This window comes from Dermacentor andersoni, chromosome 10 (genome assembly GCF_023375885.2).
Source record: "Dermacentor andersoni chromosome 10, qqDerAnde1_hic_scaffold, whole genome shotgun sequence".
NCBI lineage: Eukaryota > Metazoa > Arthropoda > Arachnida > Ixodida > Ixodidae > Dermacentor > Dermacentor andersoni.
The window spans coordinates 79,095,404-79,120,966 of record NC_092823.1 but is presented as its reverse complement, the minus strand read 5'-3'; the positions used below and the strand labels follow the sequence as shown (position 1 = coordinate 79,120,966).

The 25,563-nt window shown below is 47.7% G+C and overlaps 1 protein-coding gene across 1 annotated transcript; it reads left to right on the top strand.

Moving 5' to 3' along the window:
• Positions 1-19,993: 19,993 nt before the first annotated feature.
• On the top strand, positions 19,994-25,563 carry LOC126543498 (uncharacterized). The gene is given in 2 exon segments (XM_072284707.1): positions 19,994-21,722; positions 21,800-25,563. Coding segments are annotated over 2 exon segments (5,406 nt in total). The 3' UTR covers positions 25,477-25,563.

Below are 25,563 nucleotides of genomic sequence, written 5' to 3'. Positions count from 1 at the left end.
TTCGTGACAATTACATTCGCATTTACTAACGTTTTTTTGAGTGTGTTCACACATTTTGTGCAGTGTTCTATTTCATTTAGTTTGCCCTCCCTGCATGAACTTCGTGTCCCCAGTGTGTATTAAGCAATAATAATAGTAAATTTTCTACTCTCAGAAGCACAAACCTACTCCCTGTGCCACGACATTCAAAGCCGACATGTTAAACACGATGTGTTAAATTTGATGCGAGGATTTCATCGCTGGAGCACCTGCATGAATAATGTACGCATATTTTATTGTCGCAGCCTCAACGAAGCTGACTGCTGTTGCTACCACTGCACCCGGCGATCGTCACGAGACCAAGCGATAAAACACTCCGGGTCTTGGTCAACGGGGCGTTAGCACCGACTGGCTTTGAGGCTATGATGGCGCTGTTTGCTTTCCAAGGTTGAAAAGCAAAAACAAAAGGCGTGCCTGGAATAGAATCAACCGGAATATTGCGAAAAGAAAGGAACTTTTATTACACTGCGAAGACGGCGTCGGCCGCACTTGGTGGTGCCGGCAGCGGAGTAACGTAAATGCACCTCACGTGCTCCTGTGCTTCTTGCGAGCCGTACACTGTGGAGACACGGGCTGATGTCTTAGCTTTCGAAACGTCGCACGAAAAATACTTCTCTAGCGACCGGATGGCGCGGCATCGTTGCAATGTACGTCGCACGAGCACGCTCGCGACGATCCAAGGTCCGGGCGCCTTTGGAGAGCGTCAGTCGAAGGTCTTCTTCGGCGAATTCCTGCCGGTGATTCCAATTTCCTCCAAACCTTGCTCCGCTTTCCTATCCCGGGGAGTCGACAAATACCTGCGGTTGATTTGCTACTCCGTGCTTGCTGCTCCATTTGTTTTTGTCATCCGCGCACCATTTTTCTATGTTCCTTGAAGGCATACGCTTGCAGGGCACAAACTGCTATTAGTGACACTGTAGTATCGAATGCGTCTCTATATATGAGTCAGTGAGAAAGCCCTTGAGGGAAATGAGCAAGTTTATGAAGGAAGTGCGAGAAAGTAGTTTAACATACTGGACAACTGGGCTAGTTGGTTCACTTGCATCCTGAAACTCTAAAAGCACACAAAGACAAGAACGAAGAGAGTGAACACGACAAGACAGCACAAACGCCTCGTCCCATCTCCTCTCTTCGTTCTCATTTTTGTGCGATTTTACCGTTTCAAGATGCTAGACAGTAGCGCATATCATATTGACGGGACAACAATGATGGTAAGCCCTACAGCGAATCGTCATGGCCATCGTATATAAGGCATACACAGAGAATCAAGTCTACCCTGCATAACCTTTTTTTGGTATTTACCAATCAGGCTCTGACGACATGAGTCAGTGCAGTGAGCTCGTGTAGGTTATCATAGAAAAGGAATGAGTGTTTGGCCCAGTATCTTGCTGCCAAGTAAAACAAGGGCGAAAGTTGTGTGAAGTGAGATGAGTTGGTGGGAAGTAAGCGATCACGTGATGCAAATGAGCAACGCTGCATGCAACAGACAAGTTTGTTAGTCTAGAGACAAAGCGTGGAATTGAAGCCTAATGTTGACCATAGTTCGAAAAAGTGGTTATATTGAAATGCCGCAGTGCGTCTTGTATTTAAATACAGCAGTGCAATGCGTCACATCCGTCGAAATTGGCGACGTCCCATCGAACACCTACATCAGCTGACGCCCATGACTAAAACAACATGGTCCCAGGTGTGACGACCGCCGCAACGCTAACGCTGCACGACGGCTTCGCGACAATAACGTCAATCTGTGAAACACGACGTACCGGTTGCGTTAAAGGCTACATCCGGCTGGGGCAATAGCGGTAAGCACGTGATAACAGCAGTTTATCCATGTGGTACAGACATTGTCCTGAAATGCGTGCCTGTGTGCGGTAAAAAAGATTGATCCTTGCAGTGAGTGAACCGTGTAATTCGACGGCCAAGTCAGCAGATCGTAAAGTCAATACATAATTAATTGTGACCTTGTCGTTTGCGCAAGCACTTCTTTATTTGGATTTGATCAGGTGCCTAGTGATCGTTCAATTCAGACTTCCTTACGAAGTTAGTCGTAGGCAGACGATAAACGCTTAGACATGCGGAAAATAACCGGTTCCCGTTCATGGCCACTCAAAAGTATCGCCAAGCACAAAGCAACAGTTGGTTCCTGTAAGATTTGCTGTTTTGTTGATACGGATAGGATAGCTCAAAGAAGTAAAGTAGGTGAAAATAGCTCTGCAGGCGTTGTTGAAACTAGACTCAGTCAACGAACTGGTGCTGATTGCATTTGCTAGGTCAACCTACGGAAAGCTACGTATTACTATTATGAAGGTCAGAGAAGCAGAATAACTGCAGGCCGGAGAAAGCGCACATTAAAAGTCGATGAGTGTATAATAATTCTAGACCACACCGACTTCACCATGCGAGTTCCACCAAATGTCCTCAAATAATGATGTTAAGTGCGAGGATTGAGTCAGGAATCGAGATTACGCAGAATCTTATGAAGAAGCCATGGCACCTTCCTACACAATGACTCGTACAGTGGCAGTATCGCTAATCAGCTTCTGTGATGACCATCTCCTACACTTCTGTTCACCGAATACAAGCTTTTGATTTTGAGCAATGTAACTGGAGAGGCCATAAAGTAATCTGGACCACCGGAAGAGAATGCACATTGCTCACGCAGACAGTTCCATGCTTTGGCCCTCAATGTATACTTGTAGCGAGAACACATTGCAGATAGCACGATCAGGGGCGCTTCAATATCCTTGGCCCCGTGGACATACAGGTGATAGCCACAACTGTATAGGCAGCAACCCAAGAAAATCGCTCGCGATGGCATTGGAAATTATTTGGCAATGTTGCCGTTTTTTCGCTTCGACGCGAGCACTTAGGCGCGTCAACAGATTGCTGCCCGAAACGTTCATGTGCGAGAGAGGCCACGAAAGGCGCGCATTGAGATGATGACTCCAATTGCTTTGCAGGGCGTAACGCCGTCTCGCAGCTCCTGTCGAAGGGGAAGCCCCGCTGCAACGCTTATCATTCTGATAGGCCGTGCAACAACATAGCAATGGGCTGGCTGCACGTGGCTGAGTTGCGAAACACACGATTCTTTAAAGCCACATCGAGAGAGACACGTGCGCTGACGTCACGACACTTATACATAGGTAGAGGAGAGATATTATTATGAAAGCCACATCACTGACTCACCTTTCATAGACCCGTCTCGATAATGATCATATCTAAGTTCGGTTGTCACATCTACGTTCACAATTTAGATTACGAGTACGGGATAGAGCACAACACTTCTCTAATTTCACTTCATTTTGGAAGGGCTAGCTAAACACACACACACACAAACACACACACACACACACACACACACACACACGCACACACACACACACATATATATATATATATATATATATATATATATATATATATATATATAGGTACATATATCTATATATATAGAGAGAGAGAGACGATGCGGGACTGAGAAGTGTGGGGGAAGCGGCAAAGGCTGAAATAAAATATCGAGACGCTTCGCAGAGCGATATCTACAACCTGCTACATTACACTGGGCAAGGTGCTCATATGAATGATAGGTGTTGATGTGGCACACGTTATAGCTTGTTCATATAGGAACGCGGGAATCGGCAGGCTTCTTTGACTGTGATTGAAAGTCGCCGTGGCAGCGGAGGCACCGCTGCAAATATGTCCAAAGACTTCACATCAGAATAAGTAGTACGAAAATAGAGCGCTTTGCAGGAGGTCATTTAAAGGCTTAAGAGGTAATAAAGAGAAAATTAAGTTGAGCTGTTTTGTTCTACACTAGCCATCTGCAATACTAAGAAAGCCACTTATCCAAACGATTGAAAGTGGAGCAAGTAGAATGAAAGGCAGGCGTGCAAGCACGGACACGAGAAAGAACGAAAAGAGAACGCAAACGCGTATTATCAACCGAAACGTCGCACAACGGCGGAAAAGAAGGAACATGCAAAACTTGCGTGAGCAGGGACAAAAGAAGGCAGCGCCAATCTGTTAATCATCGATACGGACGGGCAGTCGTGAAAGATGACTGTTTAGGCACGAAAATTCCTCTTTCTACAATGTGATCGAAAGCTGACTCATGCATGCAAAACATTATTAGCACATGCATAAATCCGCCCTTTCGCAAGTAAAGCAGTGAAGGGCTCGAAAAGCTCTAAAACGGGATGCGCCGCTGAAGCACGAATGCCCCCCGTTTGAGAGCTATCGACTTCACTCTAACTTCATGCAACGATCCCTCTCGTGGATGAGGACTACGACTATTTGAAATCACCAGTCGCTGTTCACGAGACAAATTCACAAAAGGCCTGCCACGAAAACTATTTCTTCATTTGCCAGCAATCTGGAGGTCATCACTGATAACAGCAATCACCGCGTTAAAGAAACAATTGCCACGATTATGCTCAAGAGTGGGCGGTACTTACAGGAGAGACGTTTTGTTGATACAGGCTCTGATGTTCATGAACGCATCCCAGTGCTTCTTCTAACAAAGAAACAGAAAAAAGTGCGCGGAAATTTATGCAGCCAGAGAGGTTGTGCAGCTTTGACAGGTGCGTAAGTTTGCCTAATTATAACCTAGTTTTAACCCATCAAACCAGTCATTGATATAGAGCGGACGAAATTCCAACGCTTCATGCTGGGGTGGTAAAATGGCCATCAGTTGCTCTGAATATGGGCTCAGCGGTTCGGCATTCTTCACGCTCATGTAAGGCGCTGTTTCCGCCCGCCTCGGGAAGGAAACAGATAGACCCGTAAGAGTGCCTACCTTCCAGAAGCATTCGATTTCAAATATGATGAAGGGATTAGCTGGTTAGCAATCAAAATAAGTAGGAGACGATTAGAGTACTGATGGAAGAAAAAAGTAGGGAACAGGAACAAATTCATACAACCGAAGTCATTCCAAGCGTAGGTAATAGTAATGGTACATGTGTTATACTAAATTTAATATTGGTATAAGATAGGCAAAAGGCTAGATAGCGATGGGTGCACTAAATGTTGAATAAATTAGGTACGCTCGATGATAATTTAACCCCGCCCTGTCTCAAAGGGGATGACAATGAACATCATCATGAGATGATCATTGGCTAACACACAGCTTATGAAAAGTGTTATAGTAGCTTCCACGTGTCTCCAGGTGACATCTGCAAAACTTTGGCGTCACATGACACGTCTTCAGCGTAAGTACACCAGGGTTCACTGCTTCTCCAGCACCACCTAGCTAGACACGCCAGGGTTAACTTTCTTTTTTTCTTCCGCCACCTCTCCTCTGACACCGCCTTTTCGTTCTCTGCTCGCGGCAGACGCAAATGTGTGTCAATGCCGCTTCCTGTCAGCGCCACCAGTCCCTGAGCGCGTATGCAGGGGTTCGTTGCGTCCATTTATGCTTATTGCTGTTGGCTTCGACCAGCCTTCTCGTCTTACTGACCTGCCCTGACCTCGCATTTTCATTTCTGCTAACGAACTCGATGCCGGAGATGCAGCCTTAATTGTCGACGCCGGCGGCTCTTTTTCCCCAAGGCATCCGGGTACAACACTGGCGCGTCGCGGACACGCGAGAAACAATAAGATTTTTCGAGTCATGAAATGCTTTACTGAGCTCTAGGTGACTGTTAAGACCATCGCCCCACCCTCTAATAGAAGCTTTTAATGAACTAAGTGTCTAAAGGTACGTTCTCTTTAAGGTACCTACGTGGTGCACAATATTACAAGGTTTTTAATAACTAGAAAAAACAATTGGTATTTTAGCAGTGATCAAAGTAAGTTATAGACAGCAGAATGCGTTGGCGGGCTAGTTGGTGCGAATCCATTATTACTTTGTTTAGTGCGAAACAACGGCTACAAGCGCTTTGTCCGGTCTTCTTTCTTGTGTCCGTTGTATTGCGCTACACAAAGTTATAGTTTTGCATGTAGCACGCAACGCTGCGAAAGCTATGCATGTCATCATCATCATCATCATCAGCCTAGTTACGCCCACTGCAGGGCAAAGGCCTCTCCCATACTTCTCCAACTGCCCCGGTCATGTACTAATTGTGGCCATGTTGTCCCTGCAAACGTCTTAATGTCATCTGCCCACCTAACTTTCTGCCGCCCCCTGCTACGCTTCCCTTCTCTTGGAATCCAGTCCGTAGCTCTTAGTGACCATCGGTTATCTTCCCTCCTCATTACATGTCCGGCCCATGCCCATTTCTTTTTCTTGATTTCAACTAAGATGTCGTTTACCCGCGTTTGTTGCCTCACCCAATCTGCTCTTTTCTTATCCCTTAACGTTACACCCATCATTCTTCTTTCCATAGCTCGTTGCGTCGTTCTCAATTTCAGCAGAACCCTTTTCGTAAGCCTCCAGGTTTCTGCCGCATATGTGAGTACTGGTAACACACAGCTGTTGTACACTTTCCTTTTGAGGGATAGTGGCAACCTACTGTTCATGATTTGAGAATGCCTGCCAAACGCACCCCAACCCATTCTTATTCTTCTGGTTATTTCAGTCTCATGATCCGGATCCGTGGTCACTACCTGCCCTAAGTAGATGTATTCCCTTACCACTTCCAGTGTTTCGCTACCTATCGTAAACTGCTGTTCTCTTCCGAGACTGTTAAACAGTACTTTAGTTTTCTGCAGATTAATTTTCAGACCCACCCTTCTGCTTTGCCTCTCCAGGTCAGTGAGCATGTATTGCAATTGGTCTCCTGAGTTACTAAGCAAGGCAATATCATCAGCGAATCGCAAGTTGCTAAGGTATTCTCCATCAACTTTTATCCCCAATTCTTCCCACTCCAGGCCTCTGAATACCTCCTGTAAACATGCTGTGAATAGCATTGGAGATATCGTATCTCCCTGTCTGACGCCTTTCTTTATAGGGATTTTGTTGCTTTCTTTGTGGAGGACTACGGTGGCTGTGGAGCCGCTATAGATATCTTCCAGTATTTTTACATATGGCTCATCTACACCCTGATTCCGTAATGCCTCCATGACTGCTGAGGTTTCGACTGAATCAAAGGGTTTCTCGTAATCAATGAAAGCTATATATAAGGGTTGGTTATTTTCTGCACATTTCTCTATCACTTGATTGATAGTGTGAATATGGTCTATTGTTGAGTAGCCTTTACGGAATCCTGCCTGGTCCTTTGGTTGACAGAAGTCTAAGGTGTTCCTGATTCTATTTGCGATTACCTTAGTAAATACTTTGTAGGCAACGGACAGTAAGCTGATCGGTCTATAATTTTTCAAGTCTTTGGCGTCCCCTTTCTTATGGATTAGGATTATGTTAGCGTTCTTCCAAGATTCCGGTACGCTCGAGGTTATGAGGCATTGCGTATACAGGGTGGCCAGTTTCTCTAGAACAATCTGACCACCATCCTTCAACAAATCTGCTGTTACCTGATCCTCCCCAGCTGCCTTCCCCCTTTGCATAGCTCCTAAGGCTTTCTTTACTTCTTCTGGCGTTACCTGTGGGATTTCGAATTCCTCTAGGCTATTCTCTCTTCCACTATCGTCGTGGGTGCCACTGGTACTGTATAAATCTCTATAGAACTCCTCAGCCACTTGAACTATCTCGTCCATATTAGTAACGATATTGCCGGCTTGGTCTCTTAACGCACACATCTGATTCTTGCCTATTCCTAGTTTCTTCTTCACTGTTTTTAGGCTTCCTCCTTTCCTGAGAGCCTGTTCAATTCTATCCATATTATAGTTCCTGATGTCTGCTGTCTTACGCTTGTTGATTAACTTAGAAAGTTCTGCCAGTTCTATTCTAGCTGTAGGATTAGAGGCTTTCATACATTGGCGTTTCTTGATCAGATCTTTTGTCTCCTGCGATAGCTTACTGGTTTCCTGTCTAACGGCGTTACCACCGACTTCTATTGCGCACTCCTTGATGACGGCCATGAGATTGTCGTTCATTGCTTCAACACTAAGGTCCTCTTCCTGAGTTAAAGTCGAATACCTGTTCTGTAGTTTGATCCGGAATTCCTCAAGTTTCCCTCTTACCGCTAACTCATTGACTGGCTTCTTGTGTACCAGTTTCTTTCGTTCCCTCCTCAAGTCTAGGCTAATTCGAGTTCTTACCATCCTGTGGTCACTGCAGCGTACCTTGCCGAGCACGTCTACATCTTGAATGATGCCAGGGTTCGCGCAGAGTATGAAGTCGATTTCATTTCTAGTCTCACCATTTGGGCTCCTCCACGTCCACTTTCGGCTAACCCGCTTGCGGAAAAAGGTATTCATTATACGCATATTATTCTGTTCTGCAAACTCTACTAATAATTCTCCTCTGCTATTCCTAGAGCCTATGCCATATTCCCCCACTGACTTGTCTCCAGCCTGCTTCTTGCCTACCCTGGCATTGAAGTCGCCCATCAGTATAGTGTATTTTGTTTTGACTTTACCCATCGTCGATTCTACGTCTTCATAAAAGCTTTCGACTTCCTGGTCATCATGACTAGATGTAGGAGCGTAGACCTGTACAACCTTCATTTTGTACCTCTTATTAAGTTTCACAACAAGACATGCCACCCTCTCGTTAATGCTATAGAATTCCTGTATGTTACCAGCTATTTCCTTATTAATCAGGAATCCGACTCCTAGTTCTCGTCTCTCCGCTAAGCCCCGGTAACACAGTACATGCCCGCTTTTTAGCACTGTATATGCTTCTTTTGTCCTCCTAACCTCACTGAGCCCTATTATATCCCATTTACTACCCTCTAATTCCTCCAATAACACTGCTAGACTCGCCTCACTAGATAGCGTTCTAACGTTAAACGTTGCCAGGTTCAGATTCCAATGGCGACCTGTCCGGAGCCAGGTATTCTTAGCACCCTCTGCAGCGTCACAGATCTGACCGCCGCCGTGGTCAGTTGCTTCGCGGCTGCTGGGGACTGAGGGCCGGGGTTCGATTGTTGTATTCATATAGGAGGTTGTGGCCAAGTACTGCACCAGGGTGGCCAATCCTGCTCTGGTGAGAGAGTGCGTTACCGGTTCTGGTCACCGGGATCAGGCCGCACTCCAGGCCTGTTTGTGCAATTTTCTCAACACACGTTTTTTTTTTTGTATTTTCCGGTGGAGAATAGCGCGGCACCGGGATTTGAATCACGGTCCTCTTGCACTGGAGACGGATACTCTACCGTCCCCGTAGGAGTTAAATTAAAAATTAATTTATGGGGTTTTACGTGACAAAACCACTTTCTGATTATGCACGCCGTAGTGGAGGACTCCGAAAATTTCGACCACCTGGGGTTCTTTAACGTGCACTTAATTCTAAGTACACGGGTGTTTTCGCATTTCGCCCCCATCGAAATGCGGCCGCCGTGGTCGGGGTCCGATCCCGCGACCTCGTGCTCAGCAGTCTAACACCATAACCACTGAGCAACCACGGCGGGTCCCGCAGGAGTTGTACGCCTCATTTAACCTACAGTGGTGCCCTACTTGGTCAGTCAAGGTGGACCAATCTGAGCTCGGTTATACCGCATGGATGGCACTCGGCTAGAGAACCTGGTATTTATGACCTGCACATGTGAGTGTGAGGCCATACATATTTGAAGATATATATCTTTCTTTTCTTTTTCTTTTTTTTTTTAGGAGGGTTCCCGTACAGTGATAAAATAAAGGAAAAGACATTAAAAGAAAGAAAAAAAAAAAGAAAGAAAAAGGGGCGGAAAAAAAAAAAGAAAAAGGAACATAGCAGGTGATTTGAACTCGTGACCCTTCGATGTTGCCCGGAAAGATAGCTCAGTCGGTTGGTTCGTCAGGCCCCAGGCTACTTTCAAGCGCCACAGCTCCTCCTCCGAGCCTCACACTTACGTGGAAAGAGACTCATGTTTTCCGCGATAGTCGGTTTTCCAACCGAGTAGTTGGAAGGCATACTTTCTAGGAAAAATGGCCGCTCAAGGAGAAGAGCGAACTCGAGCGGCTTTAGAGGCTAGGAAAACTGCCTTAAAATATTTAGACTTGAGGGAAAGCTTCGTTAACAAACTATAACACGGCAATCAGCACTCGAATACGACGAGAGAAATTACTGAGACGTGGAAAATTCCCTTGAAAAAAATCTGGTTTGCTAGACAAATGCTTGTATGTATTGAACCTCTTAAAAGATGAGGGGTGAAATATGCGCTCACCGAGAAGGCATCTTCAGCACGAGACATCCATAAAGCACCTTACAGAGATGTGGAGAGCTTCGCGGCCGGAACGAAGCATCCCTTCTCCGCCGACCAAGAGGGGGAAACGCGCTTTCCGATCGCTCAAGGTTGCGCGGACAAAGCATAGCTCTAGCGTCTAGGAAAAGCTTAACCAGGTGCGATGGCGGCACGCATAGCGTGGGAAGCTAGCCGCCAGAATAACTATACCAAGGACTGCTGCTGATGAGGGCGAAGTACCTTCGTGTAATTATAATAACCCTAATAGGACTACTTTCGAAAAAAAAAGGAAACGGCCCAGAGGGCTATACTACGAGAGCTATGACTGATAGTTTTCTATATATATATATATATATATATATATATTCATCTCATCTATGGGATCGCATTCGCGCGCTGTTTCTTTGTCTCTGCGTGTAGTACAGTTAGGAGAGCCAGTTTAAGGGCGGAGAAGAAGAAAGAAGAGGAAAGCAAAAACTGCAGCGCCGTGGTTTTAAAGCGCACCCGTGGTAGAGAAACGGAATGCGATATAAGCGTGCGTAGCCATGATACGCACACGACAAACTGCCTTAAAATATTTAGACTTGAGGGAAAGCTTCGTTAGCAAACGATAGCACGGCAATCAGCACTCGAATATAATTATAACCCTAATACTAATTGTAAATATTCATCTCATCTATGGGATCTAATGCGCGCGCTGTTTCTTTGTCTCTGCGTGTAGTACAGTTAGGAGAGCCAGTTTAAGGGCGGAGAAGAAGAAAGAAAAGAAAAGCAAAATCTGCAGCGCCGTGGTTTTAAAGCGCACCCGTGGTAGAGAAACGGAATGCGATATAAGCGTGCGTAGCCATGATACGCACACGACAAACTGCCTTAAAATATTTAGACTTGAGGGAAAGCTTCGTTAGCAAACGATAGCACGGCAATCAGCACTCGAATATAATTATAACCCTAATACTAATTGTAAATATTCATCTCATCTATGGGATCTAATGCGCGCGCTGTTGCTTTGTCTCTGCGTGTAGTAGTTGAGAGAGCCAGTTTAAGGGCGGAGTAGTTGGAAGGCATACTTTCTAGGAAAAATGGCCGCTCAAGGAGAAGAGCGAACTCGAGCGGCTTTAGAGGCTAGGAAAACTGCCTTAAAATATTTAGACTTGAGGGAAAGCTTCGTTAACAAACTATAACACGGCAATCAGAACTCGAATACGACGAGAGAAATTACTGAGACGTGGAAAATTCCCTTGAAAAAAATCTGGTTTGCTAGACAAATGCTTGTATGTATTGAACCTCTTAAAAGATGAGGGGTGAAATATGCGCTCACCGAGAAGGCATCTTCAGCACGAGACATCCATAAGGCACCTTACAGAGATGTGGAGAGCTTCGCGGCCGGAACGAAGCATCCCTTCTCCGCCGGCCAAGAGGGGGAAACGCGCTTTCCGATCGCTCAAGGTTGCGCGGACAAAGCATAGCTCTGGCGTCTAGGAAAAGCTTAACCAGGTGCGATGGCGGCACGCATAGCGTGGGAAGCTAGCCGCCAGAATAACTATACCAAGGACTGCTGCTGATGAGGGCGAAGTACCTTCGTGTAATTATAATAACCCTAATAGGACTACTTTCGAAAAAAAAAGGAAACGGCCCAGAGGGCTATACTACGAGAGCTATGACTGATAGTTTTCTATATATATATATATATATATATATATATATATATATATATATATATATATATATATATATATATTCATCTCATCTATGGGATCGCATTCGCGCGCTGTTTCTTTGTCTCTGTTTACTGAGCTCTAGGTGACTGTTAAGACCATCGCCCCACCCTCTAATAGAAGCTTTTAATGAACTAAGTGTCTAAAGGTACGTTCTCTTTAAGGTACCTACGTGGTGCACAATATTACAAGGTTTTTAATAACTAGAAAAAACAATTGGTATTTTAGCAGTGATCAAAGTAAGTTATAGACAGCAGAATGCGTTGGCGGGCTAGTTGGTGCGAATCCATTATTACTTTGTTTAGTGCGAAACAACGGCTACAAGCGCTTTGTCCGGTCTTCTTTCTTGTGTCCGTTGTATTGCGCTACACAAAGTTATAGTTTTGCATGTAGCACGCAACGCTGCGAAAGCTATGCATGTATTACGGTTAAATAATTTTATCACTTCGAGCGGTATTATTGCGATAGCAATTATATGAACACTCCAGGCGCATTTCCGCCGTCGGCGTCGGCGTAGGCGGGATGTTCCGTATAATGTCCAAGTGCGATAACTTCATCACCACGCACCGTATGCTGTATGTGCGAGTGAAAGCATGCGACGATGAGCCGACGATGGTGCTCCGTCTTCCTCCGTCGCGTGCAAGGCGGGGGGGGGGGGGAGGGTGAGGGAGGGGCGGCGGTCAACTCCGGTGCGGCCATGGGGGCCCTATCTTGAAAGCGATCTGCAATGGGGACAGACTGCACTGATTGATGATAGCTCTGTGTGAGCTGCGTTCTCGTCGCTTAGTTCGCGCTGAAGCGAAAGGAAGCACGAAAGCTAAATCGCTCGCTGCTGCTGCCGCACTTCCTCACTCCAGCGTTCGGACAGCGTGTGTGCGCGGTCATCGAGTGAAGTGTGTTCACGTTTGCTTCTGGGTGCGTGACACGATGCTTGTTAATTAGGCGAATGGTTACGAGTCCATACGGGCAGTAAATATATTATCCTTACTTTGTATAGCTGTCTATGAATGTATAGCTATCGGAATGAATGCTTCATCTTTCGGGCGAAACTGTGACATTTATTTTACTGAATTTGTTTCTTACTCAAGTTTCGTTAAGCCTGCAACGTCGTCTGGAGAATAGGTCGCAATAGCATACAATCTTAATACTGTAACATATTAAGTTAACGTTACGTCAAATCGCGTTTTTTGTATGGCTTTAGCTTCCAGTGTGTGATGCACCACGTTTCGGACGTGAATACAGCTGATACAACGTGGAAGTGGTGCAAGCAGTGTAGACGTACGATCATGCAACTCCACTCAATTAGTAGCTTCAATGATAGTAGCTTGAGATGTTTGATGTATTCTGTGACGATTGCTTCATATAGTGTGATTACAAGGTATGAAATCGACAATGTACTAAATTACGCAGTGCCTTCGATTCTTACTCTCATAAAGACCACAGTATTGTTTGGTCACGGATGCAGAAAGTATGAATAATTTTTAGCCTCCACAGCCGTTACCTGCTATGTATGACACAGAGCATAGTAGCCCAACGAAAGCGCAAAACACACAATTAGGCGCACGTGCAAGGTGTTACGTTCCGCATGCTCGCGTCTTCGTTTATAATATTCCCAACACAATAACAGTGAGGCCTTTACAGACTACAACACTGTAAACGTGTTTAATCTATAACATAAAAATTGATAAATATATTACGCACTGAAAACAACAAGAAAGGAAACATTGATATAGCACTACTTTAATGCAGGTGCCGTGTTTTGCAACACTCATGTACACACGACACCGCAACACAAGCTGCGGCCAATCTGAAGAACAAGCAGCGACAGCAGATGCTCAGTTGCAAACTGCAATTGCTCCTAAATAAATAATTGGAGCATCTGTGTGGGTAATATCAGCAATGCAGTCCTCCAAGACTATTTTTGAAGTCTACTGATTTTAGTGTTCGACTTTTTATTTGCACGCTTGTGCATTTATTATTACCACGCATTCAGCATTGTATGGGTGATAATTTTGATTATCTGACAGCTATCTCTTTTTAAACAATAACTATCGCCGGCAGGAGCAGTTCTTCCGCTCTAATAATGTCTGCCTGCTTTAGGAACGCATGTTTCCTTTTTGTGTTTGTGTGCGTGGGTACTGTGTCACGAGAAACTAAAGTTGTGCCATGAAAATGGTCAGAATTTTTTTTTGCCGCTGTAACCTGCTATACTTGGAGATGGAACCTTGCCAAACGTTAGTCGTTTCGTTTCGGTTATTCATTAACTCTTGTTACCAAATAGAATAATCTAGATAAACAATACGGTGTAACAGAACGGAAAAGGCCGCAAAATAAAATTAGAATGAAACGAATACATAGAAGGTACGAGTGAAAACATTCGAAGAAACCTAAGCGCGTCTTGTGGGTTGTGAATGCGAAAGTTTTAATGTCCAGTTGAACGCTGCTCAGTGGTGCTTCGAGTCTTGCGCGGCGAGTAGCGTACCATAGCAATACCTGCTGCCCGATCCAGAAAGCAGCAGCAGTTGGTGGTGCCGCATTCTACTGGCGCACGCAGCAGCTAAGCCCATTGGGGCTATGGGAGAGAGGTATGGACCGCGCGCTGACTACCGAGAGCGACAACAAAGGTGACGCGGCGTCGCGGCGATGCCCTCTCCACTCACGCAACACCTGGCGCGCTATCGCCGCAGCAGGTGTAGCGTCGAGCAATCCGCCTGGCCGTTGAGGCCGTGAAGATTCACCGTCCTCAACGCGCGGGGACTGCTTCGTCCCCCCCTCTCCTACCTACGTGTAGGTTAAGGGGCGGGCACCCCAGCTCGGTGGAATAATAGTTTTCAATCAATCAATCAATCAATCAATCAATCAATCAATCAATCAATCAATCAATCAATCAATCAATCAATCAATCAATCAATCAATCAATATCCTTTCGCTCGCTCTGCTCTGTCGAGGCACGCTCGTGACGTGGCGTCGCGGCCAACAGAAATTTAGGCGCCATTCAGCTGCACCAGACGACAGACACCGGCCTGTTTTTTTTTTTTTTGCTAAATGGGCCATTTGATGCTTTCGCATCAATAAGTATGTAACACAGGTAATTTCAAGTAAGAATGCAGGTAATCGAGTAATAATACAGGTAATCAAGTAATGAAAAGTACAAGGGTAACGACAAGCACAGCACAAACTACAGATAATATTTTCATTGAAAAAACTCGGTTTCCAAGCCTATGTACAAGGCAAACCCTCGTGCATATTTGGCGCGATATGTGAAGCCATAAAAAGGACGAACGGTCTCTGTTTTCAAGGTTGTAGAAATGGCTGGCTCAAGCGCATGCGTTTTGTACTACACAAATTCCCTTACAAAGCCAAAGGAAGAAATACGTTAACTCGCTGGGCATGCGATACCATACTTTGGCTGCGATGCCTCATCAGCTCCGTGCGCATATGTCACGGGTGACCCGCTTGCCCGCTCTCATTTCATAATGTTTCTATACCCCGGAAAGATTACAAGCTAGCAATTTCGTGCACACTTTCACGTGCTCGCGCACGCTCAACATAAATAGAGTTTTCTGTTAGATACCTGGAGAGAAGGTAAAGTCAGCCTGCAATGACACAACGAAACGCATGCCCGTACGGTGGGATCGAATCTCTGCCTTCTAACGCAGGAGCCCCGTGCTCTAACAAATATGATTATATCGCACGCATGCTTATCACGCACCAAAGTAGCCCTTTAAAGTCTCTGGCACGCGCCTGATGTGCCAGCTCCTCAGATTCTTCCCACATGCCAACTACCACTTTGAACCACTGCGTTAAGAGTGTACTTGCTTCAGGATCACTCCAAATTTTCGCGCTGCTTTCATTTTTGGACTGTACTGCTTTCATAACGAAGCGACGTTTTTATCCCAGGCGTTGATACCTACGGAGAGGATGAAGTTCACCAATAATGATATAGCGTTAACAGAAAACGCGGCTGCCAGTCCTCCTTTGGCGCCGCTTGCCCCGAAGTGAAATCCAAGGTGAGAGTGTCGACACTCTAACACCCCCATTCCATTCAACCTGTGCTCCACATTCAAGGTGGCCACACGACCATGTAAGGACAGCTCTAGGGTCACAATGTGACCGTCGAGGCACGAGCCAGGAATCCTATAGCAACGAGTGCGGCGACTAATCGGAAGACCTCCCCCGTTCTCCTTAATTGAGCCCCGTCACTCCTCTTCTTGCTGGCGGACAGTCCCACAAAGAGAGCAAAAATAAGAAAGACGTTGCTAATTCGTGTTTCGAATTACTGTCGCCGTACAATTTCACGGTGCGCCGTGCTCCGCGTCAAACACTCGCCTCCTACGTGACAGCAATTGCACGGTGTCGCAAGGACACTTTTCCCCCGACTGCCACTTCACCGTACAGTTTCAGGAGCAACGCACCCTTTTAGCATCCACTTAGTACCCGGTGACGGCGGCCTTCGCGCGGCGCGCACGTGTACACCGAAGTACTGCGGGAAAGCTCGCAATCCTCGCGCGCACATGAGGTGCTCCTGGTGTCGAAATTGCGTTCCGTCTGACTCAGCCTGTGAACTTCGTTACGTAATGCATTGTGCATAAGGTTAACCACGCTTTGCTTCGCCTTGATGGAGTAGTGAGTCCCATCTTTGTTGTGCATAGTTTGACGGCACAAATCCGGCCTGGCTTGTTGCTTCGCGCAATCCATCAAAGCGATTAAATGTGATCAGTCGTTCGTCTGAGAGCCGCACTAAAGGTATGCGTCAGGACAGGGATGTTTATCGCTACGTGTAACTACTTGCAATTGCTTGGTGAATCGTTCCATGTTTATTATCAGCTAGCACAATTTTCCTTTTGGTGCAATAATATTGACACGTGAAGTATGTGAGGAAACCTAAACGATTGGTTCTTCGCGTTCTTTCTCCTTTTTGTTCTGCAATGGAAATGAGATTCACCCTAGTCGTGACATCAGCATGATTATGGGTGCGCAACTGAAAGCACACGATGTGCGAGGTCAGACAGTGCTTTACTCACTGCAGCGTGTATAAGCGACATTGAGAATTGATGCTGTAGAAGTGTGTCGCTGCGGTTGATTGGGCATACACTTGCACCCGTTATTTCTGTTTTCATTTGAGTTGCACTGGCAATTACTGAAATGTTGTATGTGTAGTGACATCCTGTTATTTTACCCAGTGTACAAGCTTCTTGCTTTTCATGCGGAACATTCTTCTCCGTGTGCCGCTTTTTGTGGACGAGCGGTGGGCTGGTCTGACGGAGGGGTATATCGTGTCGAATATCGGCTATCCCCATTTGCTCTCTGATCCGCACCGCTCTCTTCCCGTCTCTTAAAGGTAAGCCTAAGATTCTTTGTTCCATCGCTCTTTGCGCGGTCGTTAATTTATTTTCGAGCTTCTTTGTCAGTGTCCAAATTTCTGCCCCATATGTCAGCACCAGTAAAATGCACTGATTTCACACCCTTCTTTTCAATGGTAACGGTATGCTTCCAGTCAGGAGCTGACAGTGTCCACTGTATGCACTCCAACACATTTTGATTCTATAAACTTCCCTCTCATGATCAGGGTTCCCTGTGTGTAACTGACCTAGGTAAACGTACTCCTTCACAGACTCTAGAGGCTTACTGGCGATTCTGAACTCTTGTTCCCTTGCCCGGCTATTGGTCATTATCTTTGTCTTCTGCAAATTAATCTCCAACCCCACTCTTACACTACCGCTGTTAATGTTCCTAATAATTTGTTGTAACTCGCCCCAAGCGTTGATGAACAGGACAATGTCATCTGCAAATCGAAAGTTGCTGAGATATTCGCTGTCAATCCTCACTCCTAAGCCTTCCCAGTTTAGTAGTTTGAACACTTCTTCCAAACACGCAGTGAATAGCACTGGAGAAGTTGAGTCTCCTTGCCTGACCCTTTTCTTTATAGGTATCTTCCTACTTGTAGAGAATTAAGGTAGCTGTGCAATCTCTGTAGATATTTTCCAGGATATCTATGTAAGCGTCCTGTACTCCTTGATTCCGTAATGCCTCTATGACTGCTGGTGTCTCTAATGAATCAAATGCCTTCCGTAATCTATTAAATACATAATTCATAAATCGTCTCATCCAGCTGGAAACAGTAGAACAATACTCTGAGTTTGAAAAGATTTGCCCTCTTACCTTGTTCGATCAAGCCATTCAGATTTTCCTGGATATGTACCCTGCAAAGCATATTTCGCTAAAACATGTGTAACAGTCTTAAACATATACCGGCAAGCATCGAGATGTATTACGACAGATAATTTGGCAAATACTTTTAGTATCACAAGATCAAATATTATCATCTGTGAGGTTCAACGCACGCAACGTAACATGGGGGAGTAATCACTGTGATGCCAGTGGCAATATCGTTCAATGCGCCAGGAAAAGATGCAATCAGTTTGTATTAAATGATGGATCTGTGACATTTATTCATCGATATCCCTATGCCGGCTGTATATATGTAATAATATGCTCTGGTGATCTTGTTGCCGATGCCGGGTGGACAACAGACGCAGAAACACGTGAAAGCGATCACTTCCTAATTCTACTATCAGGTTCATCTAATATCTAATACCTAATATCTAGTATCCCGATAAAAAAGTACTGCAAAACGAAGAAACCTGGATATAAAAAACTGGCAGCTCTTTTTTCAACACTTATCCAGTAGAGTGGATTGTGAAGCAGACTTAGAGAAACTGACATCCGTGATACAAGAAACAATGAAAATGTGCACGAAACCAGTGCCCATTCCTGATGAGTATACAACAATTGATGGAGAGTATGAACAATTAAAAGCTGTAAGAAGAAGTGCAGAAACAGCTCATCGCCGGTGCAGGAATATAGAAGCGAATAGAAATTCGCAGCAAATCGACGAAGTCAAAAGGAGCAAACTACAAAAATTAAGGAAAGAAATGGCATGGATTCTGCGATACGTTGTCTCTTCTGACGCCAGTTCCTCGAGTATGGAAGACTATTCGCGCATTAGGCGACCTGTTGTTCAAACACAATTTAGTGCTCCCGCAATAGCCAAGGATACTTCAGAATTTGTAATTGCTGAAGAATTCTGCAAATTTATGGCTAGAACAAGCGTTTCTATTATTTGTTCTGAGTTTGATTGTTCAGTTGAAATTGCAAAGGAAAAGTTCTTGCGTGTTTTTCTATCATCATCATTATCATCATCATCATCAACCTGGTTACGCCCACTGCAGGGCAAAGGCTCTCCCATATTCTCCCAACTACCCCGGTCATGTGCTAATTGTGGCCATGTTGTCCCTGCAAACTTCTTAATCTCATCCGCCCACCTAACTTTCTGCCGCCCCCCCACTACGCTTCCCTTCCCCTGGAATCCCATTCGTAACCGTTAAGGACCATTGGTTATCTTCCTTCCTCATTACATGTCCTGCCCATGCCCATTTCTTTTTGTTGATTTCAACCAAGATGCCATTAACTCGCGTTTGTTCCCTAACCCAATCTGCTCTTTTCTTATCCCTTAACGTTACACCCATCATTCTTCTTTCCATAGCTCGTTGCGTCGTCCTCAATTTAAGTAGAGCCTTTTTCGTAAGCCTCCAGGTTTCTACCCCGTACGTGAGTACTGGTAAGACACAGCTGTTGTACACTTTTCTCTTGAGGGATAATGGAAACCTACTCGTCATGAAATGAGAATGCTTGCCAAACGCACGCCAGCCCATTCTTATTCTTCTGATTATTTCAGTCTCAGGATTCGGATCCGTGGTCACTACCTGTCCTAAGGGTGCATGGGGTATGAGCCATGGTCTGAGCTGACGTGCTCACATCGGCTCCGGATTTTATGACCAATTTTGCAGTGCTAATTATTTCTTACCGCGGTATAACTATTACCACTGTGTCTGTGAGAGTGCGGGTCATCAACCGGTACCGGTGGCTACCAAAAGGTACGATTTTTCGCCAATTTCCTGGGACTTTCCGTGGAGGCCGGCGCCGTTCTACTAAGCCTAATCGAACAGCTTGGATCTGCCCATAGCCAGGCCCAACCTCTGCGAGGAAAGGCCGTCGTCTGTGGGCGGCGGCTATACAAACATGTCGACCGAGATGGAGACGTCCATTGTTCGGGACCCGGCGAATTCCGGCGTTAGCCAGATGTGTGTTGAAATTCAAGGGGAAGAAATTTCTTCCGAGGAATTCAACGACGATGCAGACTGGTCGCACGTAGGCCGGCGTATAAAGACCTTGGCCGGCCAGGGGACTGCCGCTCGCCAGTCAAGACCTACGACGAAGAACTTTGCCAGGAACGTGAAAGCTTCGGTGACGAGGGCAGCAAGGATGCCGGACGCTCTACCGAGGGAGGAGACCAAGGTGATAGTGCGGCCTCGGGGAGGCCTTAACATCGCGAGGAGTCAGACCGCCACCGTGGCATCAGCCATCATGACAGCGGCGAACGTATCAAGGGAGGACGGAGCAGCGGACACCTTCTGCCCCAACTTGCAACAAAACATCATGGTGGTGAGTACCCCCGACGATATACGTGCTTCACGTTACGCCGAGATAAAATCGATCTGCATTGGTGGCAAGGAACACGTGGTTGGCGCATATCAAATCGCGCCATATGGCACCGTTAAAGGCATTATTAGAGGTATCCCAATAGAGGACTCCACGGCCGCAATCGACCGGAACATTGTTAACTCGAGAAATCCCTTGGCACTTGGCGCGAAGAGGATTGGTAGCTCGACCACAGTCATCGTGGCTTTCAAGGGCCTGAAGGTCCCAAATTACGTGTGCTATGGTCCCGTTCTCACCAAGTGCAGCCTATATCGAAAACAATTCGATGTATGTAAGCAGTGCGGAAAGGTGCGCCATCGCCGCGACGTTTGTCCAAACCCTCACGTGCGGGCTTGCTTTGCTTGCGGGGCCGTTGACCCCAAGGAAGACCATAGTTGTACCCCCACTTGCAGATTATGCGGAGGGCCACATCTGACCGGTGACAAGGTTTGCAAGAATAGGTTCAAGGTCCCATACGTAGTTACAAGGAGTCAATGGGAGTGCAAGATGGCCGAACAACAAGCGCAGCAGCAACAACGAGCATCTCTCAGAGCTGAGGAATTTCCATCGCTGATGTCAGCAACCGCAACATCTGCCGGCCCAGCTGGTCGCCGAGCGTCACGTTCCGTCTCGAAGCGCAGGGCCAGCGAGAGTAGACAGCGTAGCCTTAGCCGTAAGCGATCGCAGTCACGTGACCGCGTGACCTGGGCCGATGCAGCAAGGCACGGTGCCAAGAAAGCACAGGGGGTTGCCACCACCACCACCACCTCCAATACCGCAACGACCACCGCAACGACCAAGACCATTAGCACCAGCAAGACCGTCGATGGCAACAACAACAGCAAGACGAGGGAAGACGAGGCGATGAGGACGTTGAAGGAAGCCAACGAGGCACTCAGGCGCAAAAACAACGAGCTCGAGACGAAAGTCAGTAGGCAAGAGGCCACTATTAGCAAGATGGCAAACGAGATCATGGAAATCAAGAAGCTTCTGACGACCCGTTCCACCAATAACGAAACACCCCAAGCGGTATCATGTGAACCAACACCCAGCATCAGCAGCGCTGTACCATCAACATCCGCTGAGAAAGAACCGGCACCCAAGAGACGAGCGATCGAGAACCTGAAGGAGCGCAAGCTCAACGACCGGGTGGACAACCTGAAAGACAAGGTCGACCAAATCGAGGAACACCTCGACGGGCTCGAAGATTATATTAAGACAACGTTCACCACGATGATTAACGACAGGTTCGCCGCCATCGAGCGGGCGTGTCAGCAGTTAACGAACGCAATACAGCAAATAACGCGACAGTACAATCAGCAACAATCATGGCCGCTCCAGCAACAGCAACAACTACAGCAGTGAAGGGTCTCGTGACCTGGCACTGGAACTGCAACGGTTTCGCTAGCAAGAAGGCAGTCTTGCAGCAACACATAACACAAGTACCAAGCAAGCCTGATATAATCATGATACAAGAGACTCGCAGTGATGCAGTGTCGCTACCCGGTTATCGGGTATACGCCAAGTCTCCAAAGGTCAGCGGCGGTAGAGGGATATGCACATTGGTTCGCAAGGGACTCACCTTCATTGAGCACGAGTTGCACAATAGTAAAATTGAATACACTCTCATCGAGGTCGTTACGGGCAAGAAACAAAAGAACAGCACCTTTCTGCTTAACGTCTACAGTAGCCCTTCCCACTGGAAGCAAAAATTCAAGACGCTCCTTCACAGAGCCAGCACCGTGGCGGGGACTCACAGGCTCGTCGCCTGCGGGGACTTCAACGCGGCACACCCGGCATGGGGATATAACAAGCAATTGGCCAAGGGGCGAGACCTGTTCCAAGACTCATTAGACCTGGGCTTCACCCTCATCACAGACCCGACTGATCCTACAAGGATTGGGAACTCTGGGTCCAGGGATACGACGCCGGACCTCACGTTCGTGAAGAACGACGAGAAGGGGAATATCTCCTGGCGCAACACGGGGTCAGAGCTCGGCAGCGACCACTACATCGTAGAGGTCATCATACGGGATGAGGTCAAGGCCTCGGAGGACACCAGAAAACATAATTTTACGGATTGGGATGCGTTCCGTAGCCTGTTACCAACGGAGATGGAGGAAATCGAGAACATAGAGGAATGGTCAGCCCACATCGCGGGGAAGGTCAAGGAGGCGACCAAAATCATAGAAACGGATGAGCAGGTCGACAAGGTTGACAGCCGCCTCGCGCACTTATTCGAATCAAAGCAATCTATCCTAAACAGGTGGAAGAAGCAACGACTAAATCGGCGCCTAAGGAAGAAGGTGGCGGAGCTGAATCGCGCCATCGAAGTTCATTGTCGGCTGCTCTGTACGCAACAAAGGAATGAAATATGTAATGCTGCGGACGGGCAGATGCAATGCGGCAAAACCTGGAACTTGATGCGGCATCTGCTCGATGAGACTAAAACAAAATCCCACCAACGCGACCGCCTCGCAAAGATCATTCACAGAGCAGTCAAGGAAAACGGGGAAACTGAAGTAATCAGACGCATAAACAGCAAATACCTTCCGGTTACACCCACGGAAAGGCATCCTGAGTACGGCGGTCAAGCCAACGAGAGGCTTGACCGCGACATCACCGTCGAGGAGGTGCGAGCGGCCCTGCACGAACTAAACAGCAAGTCGGCGGCCGGCCCGGATCACATCTCGAACAGAGCGCTCAAGAACCTCAGCGATGTGGCCATCGAAAACCTCACCGGTTACTACAACAAGTGCTGGAGTGCGGGGTCACTGCCCCAGCAGTGGAAGACTGCCAAGACCATACTCATCCCCAAACCAGGCAAGCCGCCGAACACGGACAACCTCCGGCCCATCTCGCTCACGTCCTGCGTGGGCAAGGTGTTGGAGCACGTCCTCATGTGTAGGTGGCAGGATTACCTGGAGGAGTCGGGACTATACCCCACCACGATCATCGGGTTTCGGCGTTCCCTCGGCACCCAAGACGCGATGATTCTGTTGAAGCAAGATATCATTGACGATGACACCCTAACGAAAGACAACAAGGCCATTCTGGGGCTGGACCTGCAGAGCGCCTTCGACAAGGTGAAGCACTCTGCGATCCTAGCCCAGGTGTCCAGACTCAACATGGGCGCAAGAACATACAATTACATCAAGGACTTTCTGACGGGGCGGACTACCGAGCTCTGCGCCGGCGATATACGGCTCCAAGAGAAGAGGCTCGGCAGTGTCGGGACCCCCCAGGGCTCGGTCATCTCGCCGTTGTTATTCAACCTCGTTATGATCGGGGTGGCCAAGCGACTATCCCGCGTCGAGGGCGTCCGGCACACCATCTACGCCGATGACATCACGCTGTGGGTTCCGGGAGGCAGCGATGGTCACATTGAGAGCACGCTGCAAGAAGCCGTCGACGCGATCGAAGACCAGCTGAACGGTTCCGGTTTGATCTGCTCACCGAGCAAGTCAGAACTGCTGGTGTTACCACCGAAGTACGTCAGACGTAAGAAGAGCGAAGCGAGGGATTACGAGGCCATCAAGATCGTGACGAGGAACGGCCACGTGATCCCGGAAGTCGACAAAATCCGGGTGCTCGGCATGATTATAGACAAGCGACGGGGCAACGGCGAGACTATTTCCCGCCTTACAGCCAAGATTACCAACGCAATACGTCTCATCAGACGGGTTGCCAACCGCAAGGCCGGGATGAAGGAGGAAAGCTTGATTCGGCTTGTGCACTCCTTCGTAATCAGCCACGTCACCTACATTGCAGCCTTCCACAACTGGATGCAATGTGAAAGGAATAAAATCAACGCCTTGATACGCCGAGCTTACAAGGCGGCGCTCGGACTATTCGAGTGTACGAACACCAACAAGCTCCTGAGCCTGGTGGTACACCATACCCTCGAGGAAATTGCGGAAGCGCAACGGACCGCCCAGCTGGAGCGGCTCTCTATGACCGAAGCCGGCAGGCGCATACTCCAATACTTTGGCTTCACGCCCGGAGCGAAAGCGGCGAGTAGCAACGTTTCTGTCCCGGACGCAACCCGGCGCCGGATTCGGGTGGACCTCATCCCGAGAAACATGAACCCGGAGTATAACAAGGAGAGAAGAGCGGCGAGGGCCAAGGCCCTCATCGACTTTCACGCCAAGGACGAGCACGCAAGGTTCGTGGATGCGGCAGAATATCAGGGAGACTACGCGGCGTTCGTAGCTACCGTCATCGAGGCGTCGTCCGGCGCGACCAGGGCAGCGGCGAGCTTACGGCTCCGCGAGGCGTGTCAGGCGGAGGAGGTGGCCATTGCCCTGGCCATTGCCGACCCTGGGTGCCAGACAGTGTTGTGCGATTCGCGAAGTGCAGTGCGGAATTATGCAAAGGGAAAAGTGTGTGGTGAGGCTGTGCGCGTTCTGTGCTCGGCTGACCTGCAACGACAGAATCGGTATGTTAGAATCAAGTGGTTCCCGGCGCACGCGGGCAACGATGCGTCCGAGAAGCACGATAACCACAACGAGACGGCACACGCAGTGGCGCGAGCGCTAACCAACCGCGCCGCTACAACCGACCGTCCAACGTGGTGTAGTGCAAAGGATCGCATGACGACGTTCAACGAACTCACACAGTTCCACCGCCTGGCTCGAAGGACTTTCCCACCCCCGCACCCGGGGCTGAGCCGAGCGGAGGCGGTGCTGTTCAGACAATTGCAAACTGGTTCTTTACCCACCCCAGTGTTAATGACTCATCTATACCCTAAATTATACGTGAGTGATGTGTGACGCGTGTGCCAGCGGGAGAGGGCCACCCTGACGCACATCCTATGGGATTGCACCAAGTTCCCCAATGAGGCTACGACAAGTACAACGATTCCGCCGCGACTCGCGGCTGCGGCGGAATGCTACGACCACGAAAGCCAAACCTGGGCCGTCCAGCAGGTCTCGGCGGCTCTTGAAAGACAAAGGCCGAGCGAAACCGACGGAACGTTGCCCCTCAGGGCGACCGACCGCGGGAGTAACACGCGCTGGAGTTGAGTAGAGACCACCCGCTGAGAAGACGTCAGGGCCCGCGTCACGGTGCCATTTAGTCATGGTGTCGTTCTGCAGGCGACTACATGAAGT